The 12420-nt window shown below is 34.5% G+C and overlaps 1 protein-coding gene across 4 annotated transcripts in view; it reads right to left on the bottom strand.

The window, feature by feature from the left end:
* Nucleotides 1-12420, bottom strand: part of CSMD3 (CUB and Sushi multiple domains 3) — a 680626-nt gene that overhangs the window by 385478 nt on the left and 282728 nt on the right. For all 4 annotated transcript variants that reach the window (XM_063327428.1, XM_063327427.1, XM_063327426.1 and 1 more), the window contains one exon: nt 9798-9922. In XM_063327428.1, the coding sequence (XP_063183498.1) occupies nt 9798-9922 (125 nt within the window). The remainder of the gene's footprint in view (nt 1-9797; nt 9923-12420) is intronic.

Genomic DNA, 12420 nt, shown 5'->3' on the forward strand with positions numbered 1-12420 from the left:
CCCTCCAGTAATTTAAATAAAAGATTATATTTCATTAAAACTATTTTAATTTTTCCATTCAGTATTAACTATTGAACAATAAAAGAATTATGTGGATATCACATAATATATAATATACAGCCATGGCCTCTGATCCATAATGATATTTTGAGGTTTCCTGTAATGTGATAACATTAACTATCTAGCTCTGTGTTAAGACCTAGTTCTTATATGGCACTTTCCAGATCCTATAGGCATTTGTAAAAGATTTTAACAACTCAATTCTCATTGCTTAGCTATACAAAGGGGAGCTGGGCATATAAACCAGGCCTCCTAGATAATAAGTACTGTAACAGCCCATATTGTTTAGTAAAAACCTTGTTCCAGTCTGGCTGCAGAAGTCATTAAACTTAATTGGACATATTTTTAAAGTTTTACAACCACATCTGTATACAAGATATTCTCACTGATTCTTGACGTTTTATTTTGATGCTTAAGTCTTTACAGGAGTATTACAAAACTGTTTAAATTATATTTTATACATTCCCATTTAAAATATATTCTTCAAGTGCCATTTAAAACCCATTCTTCAAGTCCAATACCAGAATGATTCAATCTTTGCATTCAGGACATCATTTATACATTTCACCTGCCTGAGGTGAATCTATGTTTGCCTAACATCTCACTGAAATGTATGGTATTTATGTCAATATGCAGGAAGCATCAGATACAGGTCTTTACAGACATTTTCCCCTAGTCTTGTTTAAGTTAGTGACAATGTACAAACCATAAACTAACAGTAATGAGTTTTGGTGACCATTGCTTTAAAGTAAATTCAAAATACCAAGGTTTTGAGGAGTCTTCTAAAATTTTCCCTATTAGTAGCATTACATCTATTCACAATTACTTATTCCAATTGAAAAAGGGAATATTTTTCATGTTGCACCCCATTAGTTAAGACACTGGATTATATTTAAGTTACTTGAATGTAATCCTTTCTTTAAAGTTCTTTTGCAGTATAACGTAGTAGTTTAACTTAACAGAAATCTGCAATGCATAATGTAAGGAATATTCAAGGACAATAGTCACATCCATGTTTAAAAGCCTGAAGATAGCAATTTCCGATAAGTTAATTTTAAATAAAACTACCTTCTTTTGCTTGAAGAGTTTAATTTCTCTGCCAATAGAAACAGTAGTATGTTTAATTGCTAATGGTGTTTCAGTCATGTTAGTTCTGCATTAATAAGACTTTTACCACGGAGTATACACTGCAGTTTCAATTATCGACAACTCTAAACAAACTTAAATTCATAAATTGTCAGGAAGTAAAGGCTTTTGTCATTTAAGATTTGAGCATACAATTTATTCTTCTTTCATTGTTTAGGAAAACTACAATTCTTCTGAACTTTTGTATTGCTTTACAGCTTATTTAATTTTGTTTTTCTTTCTAAAGGAGAATGTAAGATTGCACATCCTAATTTTATTTCATGTGAGCTATACCTATGACTTTAATGTGCAAGTAGAAGAAATAGTAAAGAAAAAATAAAAGAAAAAATACTTAAAGGAGGAAAACATTTTAGTTGTGAAGAGGCCAAAATTGTCTAAGCAACTTGTCATGGACAATAATATGAAAATCAATTGTGTTGAAAACTTAGTATAGAATTATTTTATTTGTAGCCATTGACAACAGACAGAAAATAACCAGTACAATCAATACTGTCTTGGCACTTGGTCAGGCTTGGAGGGAAATGGTAACACCTTAGTGTGGTGCAAAAAAAAGAATAATCTCTCTTATTTTTTCTGCAGATCTTTACTGAGGATGGAAGATGCTATAGCAGATTTTGCCCTATGTTAACCACCTTCTGGGAATGGTAAGAGGATCAGATAATATCAGAGTATCTATCATTCTATCAGTTCCTTTGTAACTCTTCTGCCAGATAACCAGTTTTACGGTACTGTAATCAAAACAATATATGGGACCATAATGGATTTTTTTTCCCCTTTTAGCAAACAGCAAAATGTTGTCTTTCAGCCTCTCTTCAGCCTTTGTCATAAAGGACAGTCAAGGGTGGCTATCCTCCCCCTCTACTCTGCCCTAGTGAGGCCACATTTGGAGTTCTGTGTCCAGTTCTGGGCTCCCCATTTCAAGAAAGACAAGGAATTGGACTGGAGAGAGTCCAATGGAGGGCTACGAAGATGATCAGGGGAGCAGAGCTTCTCTCTTATAAGGAAAGGCTGAGTCACCTGGGGCTGTTTAACCTGGAGAAGAGAAGACTGAGAGGGGATCTTATTAATGCTTATGCTGGCGGGGAAGAAGACTGGCCTGGCTAAACTGCAAGATTTGGCTGGAACTCAGGAAGAAAAGGAAATTTATGGCCTATGGAAGAAGGGGCAGGCCATTCAGGAAGACTACAAAGGTTTCATGAGGCTATGCAGGGAGAAAATTAGAAGCCCGACTAGAACTTAATCTGACTACTGCCATAAAAGACAATAAAAAATGTTTCTATAAATACATTAACAACAAAAAGAGGATTAAGGAGAATCCCCATCCTTTATTGTATGCAGGGGGGAAACATAGTGACAAAGGATGAGGAAAAGGCTGAGGTACTTAATGCTGCCTTTGCAACACTGCGGTGCAAAAGCAATCTATGAGATTTCTGTAGTGAACTTTGGACAACTTCCCAACAGAGTTGCAGAATGTGCCAAACAGGAATGCTGCCTTTTTAGAGCTACTGTTCAAAAACAAGAAAGATTTGTTTGGAGTCATGACCCTCAATGTTAGCCTTTGCTACAGTGACCATAGCATCATACAGTTTAAGATCCTAAAGGGCATGAGAAAAACAGGTAGCAGAATAAAGACTGGAGTTTAGAAGTCCAGTGCAACTGGACCAACCTGGTTGCCTCCTGTGATGAAAAAACACATTCAGAACATGAGAGGAGAGTTATAGACACATTTTACCTTGAATTTAGGAAGATGTTTGAGAGTCCTTCAACACTTTCTTCACAAACTCATAAAGCACATTTAGGAAAGACAGACCACAAGATGTTTGGAAAAGTAGCTATACTGTAGAGTTCAGAGGATGGTAGTTAAAGTCTTATAGTCAAACTGTCAGACAGTTACAAATGGGGTTCCTCATGGGGCAGTAATGGGCCTGATAGTATTCAATATCTTTAAAACTGTTTTGAATGATGGGATTGAATGCATACTCACCGAGTTTGCAGAGGGAGGAGATGTTGCACCGGAAAAAAGAGCCACTATAAAGCGAAACCACAGTGGGCTCCTTGGAGCAAGAGGTGTGGGAGAGCACAAATCCAGCCTAAACCACGACACTGGGCCAACAAGAATTACATGAGTTTTAGCAAGGATAAATGTAAAGTCCTACACATGGGATAAAATAAGCCCCAGAAGCAGTGCAGATGAGGGCTGACTGTTTGGCAAGCAGTTCTGCTGAAAGGCACATGGGAGCCTTGGTGGACAGGAAGCTGAACAAAACCCAGCAATGTGCCTTGGCAGAAAGGATGACAAATGGTCCTGGGCTGTACCAGTAAGAATAGAGCCAGCAGATGAACGGGTGTACTTATTCAGGCCTACTTGGTACTTCTTAGGCCACATATGGAATACTGTCCATTTGTGGTTCCTCCAGGTTAAAAGAGACATTGAGAAATTTGAAAGGGTCCAGTGGAAGAACAGCAAGAAGATTGGAGAACTTGACAGACAGAGAAAGATTCAAAGAACTGGGTTTGTTTGACCTAGAGACCAGAGCCCTCAAGAAGGAATCTCATCACAGTCCTTTGGTATCTAAAAAATAGTTATAGAAAACACAGAGATACTTTCTTCACAGAGATGCATGGAGACAGAATGAAAGGTAACAGGCACAAGTTTCTTGAGGGGAAATTCCATCTGGATATAAGTAAAAAATTCTACCTTGTAAGAGCTATTAAACTTTGGAACAGGTTGTTGAAAGAAGTGGTAGAATGTCCCTCACTGGAAATAATAGTGAAGACTTGGCCTGAGACAGCCATGGATTATGTCATCTAAGACCCTGTTTGCAACAGGAGATCAGATGATTTCCTAATGTCCTTTCCAACCTAGGCTTCTCTGATCCTATGATCTGTGTCTCAGTGTCAAAAGAAAAGAACTGAATGGAGTTTCACAGAGGTTTGTCCTGGGTCAGATTCATTCAGTGTTCTTGTTAACACCTTGGACAGCAGAATGAAGTGCGTACTTATTAAATCTGCATTTAACAAAGAGCTGGGAAGGACTGTGAATATATTAGCAAGCACAATTCAAAATAAAAATGAGAAACTGAAGAAATGACATTAAAATAGGATGCAATTCAGTAGAGATAAGTATAGGACAAAGCACAAAAGCAAGAATAATCAATTCACATATACAGTGTAAGGAGCAAGTCATTTGGCAGCAAGTCTTTAGGGGTTACAGTAGCTCAGAAACAGAATCTGAGTAAAAAATATCCTACTGTTAGGAAAAGACAACCAAACTGGAAGATATGCATATAGTTTAGGTAGAAAAATGTGTAAAAATGTGAGAAATAATTCCTCCTCTCTACTGAGCACTGGGAAAGCCCTTTCTAAAATACTAAGCTCATTTTGAGGAACGGTATTTTAAGAAAGACATGGACCCATTGAGAAAATAATGAAAAAAGCTAGAGATCTATAAACGTGACCAGTGAGGAAGGACCGACTGAACTGCTGTTTCGTTTAAAGAAGAGCAGGTATTCTTGAAGTATACAATAAGCTATTCAAAACACAAATTAAATAATGTGCTCTTTATATAGAAGCACCTATTGAAATAAGTTGTTTAATTACAGCAATAAGGATTTACATTGGAATTAGAAAAATTTTTCTACTTGCAAGGCTAATGAAGGACAGGAGTGCTTGAGTAGCATCTAAGAGCACTTTCCTTGGAAATATGTTAGACAAACGTCTGGGAACAAATACCGCTGGAGTACGAAAGTAGTGGTCACCTGTTAGGACCACTTTCAGCCCTATTTATCTATGATACATTACCTGTATATATGGGTGTGTGTATACATATTTGCATATATTGTTACTCAGCATCACATTTAAGAGGTTCAGATACTTGTCTGCATTTTGGAGAGAAGTGAGGTGAAGGTGGATTTTTTAAAACTGTAATATAGGTAAGTAAAGTTATTTATAAAGGCAATATCTAAAATTCATAAAATACATTCTGCTTGCATATCTATTTTAATCAAACTAATGTTTACAACCTATGAAATGAAAGATACTGGGTCCATGAATTCATTGTTGTTTTAGAAATCACTTTAGTCAGTGAAATGAACTGAACAAAATAGCAATATGAAGCAAAAAAAATGTATTCTAAATTTGTCAGAACCCAATTAAAATACATAATATAATTTCCCTTTTTCTACTAATAACCCAAATTACTTTGTAGCCTGCCTATTATTTGGATGATCATGATTTAAACCACAAATTGTGTCTCTCCTTCAGTTTTCTCAGACACAAAGAATTATTTCAAAACCACTTTTTTTTTCTACAGATTAGATAAGCTTTTCCAAAATACTGTACTTGTTGCAGAACTTGTTGCTGAGTTGCCAGCAGACTTATAAAAGGCAGCATTCATAAATGTTTCACAGGGTCTGAGAAACAAGCAAGCAGAAAACAGGAGCGGCAGGCATGAAAATAAAAAGGCTCATCGACCAACTATGAATAGATCTATCTGTTTCGTTTCCTGAAACGTAAATGAGAGGAAGAGATTTATCAACTGGCAAATAGTTTCATAAAGTAGATAATTGTCCCTGGTTAAGCAAGTTGGCTTTGTAATAATGACATTGCCCTGTAGGGGAATACTGAATCCCACAGAAGAAAAATAAGTAAGGTCTCGATTCTGAAGTGTTTAAACTTTCTCTCTTGAATGAAGTCACAAAAAAGTCAATGTAAGCAGCCATGTTATTACAGTCACATGTATCAAGGATACCTTGGGATATGAAATAAGTAACAACTGCAGAAATTTTCATCTTTCAAATAACAGACTTCAACTGTAACTCAGTGTGCAGTAAATGCAAAAAAACCCGATTCTCCTATCATCGTTTGAACATTTTTTTTTTCTTTCTCAAGAAGAATGGGAAGATGTTTGTTCTGCTGTCCTGTAACAGTGGTGTGCTACGAGATTTGTATGAGGCCCATTAAATTGGAACAAATTTAAAAATCCCCAGCAGAATTTTAGGCTTGCATGACGCATTGATCTTGAAGAAGTCCCACTAAAAACCCAATTGTCTGAGAGGATGAATCCACTTTAAAATGTCAATATAATGCAGAAAGTGACCAGTTAATTTTCAACGGCTGCTTTTTTTAGTTTATCTGCTTGCCTTCAAATTAAAGTCATACTTTCCTAAGAGCTCCAAATTCTAACTTCTTTTCAATATACATGGTCCATAAATCACAATGGGGCAACTGATTTTCTGCCATATTACTTCATGATGTCCATCAACCTGAGCAACTGCTATTTTGCTAGGGTTATGGGAGACATAAATTATAAAATATACTTAAAAAAATTAAAAAAAAAAAGATGAAAAAGAAAAGATGATTGTTGATGAACTACAAGACAATCAAACTGCAATTAATTCTAGTCAGCATATCTAATATCACTTTACAATCTTCTCATAGTCTCTTCTAGAACTCAAAAGGTTCAGAAATCAGCCAAACCTCCAGAACAGCATTTTCCTGGAAACTAGTCTGAAGGTCTAAAAGAGGTTGATAACTTACAATATTTTGGAAGTGACGTATCAGTTTTCCTTCTGAAAGTCCTATTATATTTCTCCTGTAGAAATGCTTCAGACTTATTCCAGATTCGCTTTTATGAATATGATCTTATGCCAGTTCCAGCTGGTATTATATGATAACTCCTAAAGAGAGTCAATCTTTCATTTTTGGCAGGCAGTTATACTCAGCCACTCATATGCCCTATGAGAACTAGTCCTGAGGATTTACGATGTCAAATCAAATGCATCTAACCAAATTGGAAAGCTCCTGTTCAGAACTCTGCCCAATTGCAGTCTATCAATGTAACTATTTGTTGATATTCACATGCCGTTTTTTGAAAAATGTATTATTACTGTGGGATTTTTTTGTATGTGCAAAATATAATTTATATAAGTGAATGAAAACATTTGCAAGCTGTACCGTTCAAAAAGGAAGCACTCCATGACAAAAAGAAGCACTTTATGTGACATTTTAAAGTATAACAGGTGAAGTACCTAATATACTACCTGTGCCCTCGTTATCTGCAAAGCTACATCAGTTCACAAGAAAATGTTAATTTCTTGCATAAAATAACATTTATGCATGACTGCCTAATTTGTTTGCCCAAATGGTTTGTACACAAACATGGAAGTTAAGCAAGGAGATGCACACATATTTTTGCAGATACTTTCTTCATGCTACTATATGATATTTATGCTACTTATGCAAAATTCTTTCAAAACGTTTATTGTATGTTCCGTGCACGAAACTTGGAGAAGACAGGATTATTATTCTAGAAGAGATGTTTATATTCCAGCTTGAGTATATCTAAGAGTTGAATTGAAACATCTTGTTAATCAAAAGAACCAAAATTATAGCACACCAAAGGTACTTGAATCAGTAATTTTAATGCAACTAATAACACTCTAAAGCATTTCCCATTTGACAAACAATAATATCTATACCATCTGTCTGCTTTTTCACCATATGGCATTGCATCAATTCCTAATAACTTTCTTAATATTTGTCTTCTGCTTTTTAATGTGGAATTAGCTAGTTCAATGAAGTTGATGAGTGTAAAGAAATGAAACACTGTCCTTTTGGTTGTCATTTACATGTTCTACTTATGAATAATGGTGTGTTTGGATATTTATTTAATACGATTCTTCAGTTTCACATTTAGACAGAATTTTAACAGAACTGCTAGCTTCCAATGGATTTATTACTTTCTTTTTCTTTCTAGTTCAGTATTAATCCTTACTTTATCTTTAGACACGTTTACAAATATGATTTGTAAATCATTATACAATGGTCATATGGGAAAAACCCAGTCATACTAGAAAAAAAAAAAGCAAAAATAGACTGAAGAATGTGGTTACATTTTTATAGTTTGATACCTGCTGCTATTCAGAATTCAAAACTTACACAAAAGTGAAAAGCAGTATCTTCAAAAACCATTTATGCTCGAAGGACATAGTCCCCAAAAGCTACTGAGCTGCCTTTATAAACTTACAGTTAGTTATGCACACATCTCAGTCCTATCACAGTATGGCTGATAACACTTCATTCTCTGTTAGGAGAGATACTTTTTAAAAAAAAGCTGACAGTGTGCAGTGTGCAACTGTATTTTGGTATGTTAATTGCAGTATGCTTTCTCTTTAAAGTGACTTTTCAATGACAGATTACTAAACTGTATTATCAAATACATAATACACAGAGGATAGAAAAGTTTGAGGTACAGTTACCATTTATGTGGAATATGAAAGCCAAGAATCTTTAGAATGTCATTTTATCATGATTATCATACCATATATAAATCCTGTCATGCAGCCACACTAATATGAGATCTTAATGATGATATTTTTTTTTCATGAATTAGGTTTGAAATCTGGGTATTCTTTCATTTAGAAAACACAGAAAATTCTCTTTAGCAATTTCTAGTAATTATACATAAATATAGTACACAGTAGTTCGATATTAAATGTTAGTATTATTGTATATTTATAGGTATACAACTAAACTGTTTATTTGATATGCTATTATTGAAGCATACACTGCTGTGATCCATTTTAAACCTATTTCTGCAGCTCTTAACACCTATTATGTTTTTCTTCACCTCACATTTGGGTAGCTGATTATTCCAACCCCCATCATTCTTACCCATAGCAAGTTCCATTTAGAATGCCCTGGTATTTTATTAGCAAAAAAAAAAAAAACAAATCACACATGTAATTTTCCAGCTTTTACAGATTTGTACTATACATGATCTGGATACCACCCTCAGATTTTTTTGCCCTCTTTCACTGTTCAGAAACATCTCACAGTTCTCTCTGGACATCAGGGTAAGTATCCATAGCCTTGAATTGCAAGATAAATGTCCCTTCTGTGTCCCATACCCAAGTGTTCTTTGTGAACAAACTGTACTCTTCAATACTAGGCTTTGCTGCTATGCCAATTTATATGTGTATGTACACACTAATGTTTTCATTATATATACTGATATATATATTACATATATATACACTAATACCTTTGCTCCTGGATTCAGGGATTCATCATACTTCTTTCCATAGTATTTAGACATCAAATGTATTCAGCAGAATGACTTTGTGCTGCTTTTAAATTTTTCTGCATTTCTTTACCCATTTGGTCAGGGTCAAAACCAGGTATAGACTTACTTCTCCAGTCCTTATCAATCCTAAATTCAAGTGTTTCTCTCCGGCTTAGCAAATATGTAATGAAGATGCTTCATGAACTACTGATTGTATATTGAATCACTGCAATTTTGAAATCCATCTTGGTGAGTCTTAATATTTAGCATGTGATAGATTTTCATCCGCTCATCAAAAAGCGAACTTTATAATGTAAGGTGCCAAGTAAACTATAGCATACTTAAATACAGACGAATTTCACATTAAACAAAACGGTATAAGTGGTACCTTTTTCACCAAGAAAGTGGGGACACTAGGATTAAAATCTCAGGTACTTACAAAATATTAATTTAATAGGATTTGCTATCAAACAATAGATAGATGTGAAATGAACAAATCTCTATAAGGGTAATAATTCCTCTTTACCTTTACACACAGGTCTATGATCACTCCATGCAGCAAAAACTTCAGCTATCCTCTGACAGGTGATACTTTTTGAACCTTGTAGCACATAATCTTCATCACATGAGAACTGTACTGTTGCTCCCAAGCTAAAATAAAAAAAAAACAAAACAAAAAAAAAAACACCATAAAAAGAAGAAGCGTTTTTTTACGAATAGATATCAGTCAGTTTTTCCATTCTTTTAGGTATGAGGGTCCTGATAAACAATACAAACATGTAATCTGGTAAATATGATTTTTTTCCTCTTAATAGTTATAGGCTACACGCTATGTACTGGCCTGACAGTGCCCAGCGTTCAGTCCTCTCTGGGCTCATTTTGGCCAGAGATGGTTTACTTTTTTTTAACAGTCATCTGGACGTTAAGTGACTATTTGCTGACCTAACTTCTGACTTCCATGTAGTAAAGGTTTGACAAGCCTAGGTATTATATAACAAACAGTAGCTATTTATGTTAATTGAAGCTAGGAAACAATGAGAAAGAGACATAAGGAAATCACCTAGAAGAAGAGCCAAAAGTTCAATCACAAGACTGAGAAAGAAATCTCAATATAAACATTTTATTCCTCCCAGTGAAGACCTCAGGATACAGATGACTTGCTGTAAATGCTGTAAAATGCTGTAAATTATTCTTCCTGAGAAAGTCTGTTCCTTTGACTTTCGAACCAGAGGGGCATTGGAAGGAGAAGCACAATACCAGAGAAAAGGATTAGATGTTAAGGCTTATTGTATGAATAAAATGGTTATATTATTAATGAGACTTTCCTATATTTATTTGGACTAGGAATGCATTATTGTAAATATACTAGTAATAGCTCTTTTTTATATTTTGATTAGTAGGTTAGGATTTTAATTAGGCTAGCAGTAAAATCTTGACTTTGTATATGTGGTGTGTTTTCTCTTGCCAGTAACAAGATTCTGAATGTAACAACTACTAGACATTGAACGTTACAAGGTAATTATGAACATTTGCTCCTTTAACTGGCATATGTTTCTCAAATTAATGGAAGAAAATAAAAGAATTCTAAAAAAATCTTTCTAAGTTTTAGCTAGTATTATTTATGAAGTGGTAATGCTGGCTTCAAACGATTTTCGACTTTTCCATATGGAGCTGACATTTGGTGTTGCAAACTTGGCACAGAACAAAACATGAAATAAGCCCAGAAAAGCTTGGTTTGTGTTGTTTGGTTTGTTTTGTTTTTCTGAGGTTTTTTTTTCAGTTTGAAAAAGTTAAAAACCTCAATACTTAAATGTGTATTATTGAGATAATTCTTCTTCTCCTTTAATATCATTATTGTTTCAAACCCTGATTACACCTGAAAATAATCAATACATCAGGCCTTTCTCTGATATCTGAATCGCACACTCCATAATTTCAGCTTGCTGTTTTTAAAAGGTTGTCTGTCAAACTTGTGAAGTATTTCTATAAACTGTCACTGTGGACAACCGATAGGGTCACAGGTCTTCAGATAGCACCTTTTACCTTATCAGTTGTTAAATGATGGTCATTATGTTTTTGAATTAAAAGCTTCCTTGTATAAGACTGATGAGGAAGAATCATAGATCTGTAATTTAGTGTGTTACCTCATGCTTTTGCCAAAACTGAATGACATTTGGGAAATACTTTTATTTTCCTCTCCAATTAAGAAGGAATAAACCCAAAAGATTAAAGCAGAGATGTTACTGCAGAAATTCTAAGAAGAGTCAAGTAAACGAAAAGTTAGTATTTTGAAAACCTCATATATGGTGATATTGCATTTTGTAGTGAAGGATATTTTGTACGTGGAATTCAGAAGAGTATCATTCTTTTTATCACCCTTATAGTCGATACTAATAAAGCTTTATGTTTTGGTATTAAAAATATGTGATGAAACCTTCCAGAATAATACAGCACTATTTACCAAACTCCACAGTGATTGCGTAAAGATACTTGCTTGCACATGACCAAGACTAGCATTTTACAATAAGAAATACAACAAAACACAGTATTTCGAAAAGGCTTCACAAAGGAAGATGTCATAAAAGTGGAAAAGCACAAACTCCTTTTCTTCATTATCTTATTTTCAGATGACTTAATACGAACAAATATTTCCATTATATGTAATAGCTGACACAAATTACATGACCAACGGTATTCCCTATTCTAGGCACAGCTAATACTATGGATGTTAGTAAGTGTAAAGCACTAGGGCACAAAATTCCACTCATAACCTAACTAAACATAGGTGTGCTGATATTTTGTGAAAACAGAAGAGCAGTCCTTACTCATGGGGGAGTAAGAGAAGTGCTGATGTAAAAGCAAACAGCATGGTGAAGTCAATTATTTTTTAACGGCATTTGTCATTGTACTTTTCATTTCCCAATGATTTTGTGTACATACGTATCTGTATATGAGGCTTATAAAAATTAATCTGGAAATCTGAATACCTCAAAACTATGTAAGGTTTTATTTTATCTATTAATTCTGCTATAACTAAAAAGAAGATAGCTTCTCGATTTAAATACGTGTGCAGAAAAGGAATTAGTTGTTTGGTTGTTTTGTTTTGTTTTATTTTGGTACAGTTCCTTGAAAAATCTTCCCTCCTAATT

The sequence above is a fragment of the Chroicocephalus ridibundus genome, chromosome 2 (genome assembly GCF_963924245.1).
Source record: "Chroicocephalus ridibundus chromosome 2, bChrRid1.1, whole genome shotgun sequence".
Lineage (NCBI taxonomy): Eukaryota > Metazoa > Chordata > Aves > Charadriiformes > Laridae > Chroicocephalus > Chroicocephalus ridibundus.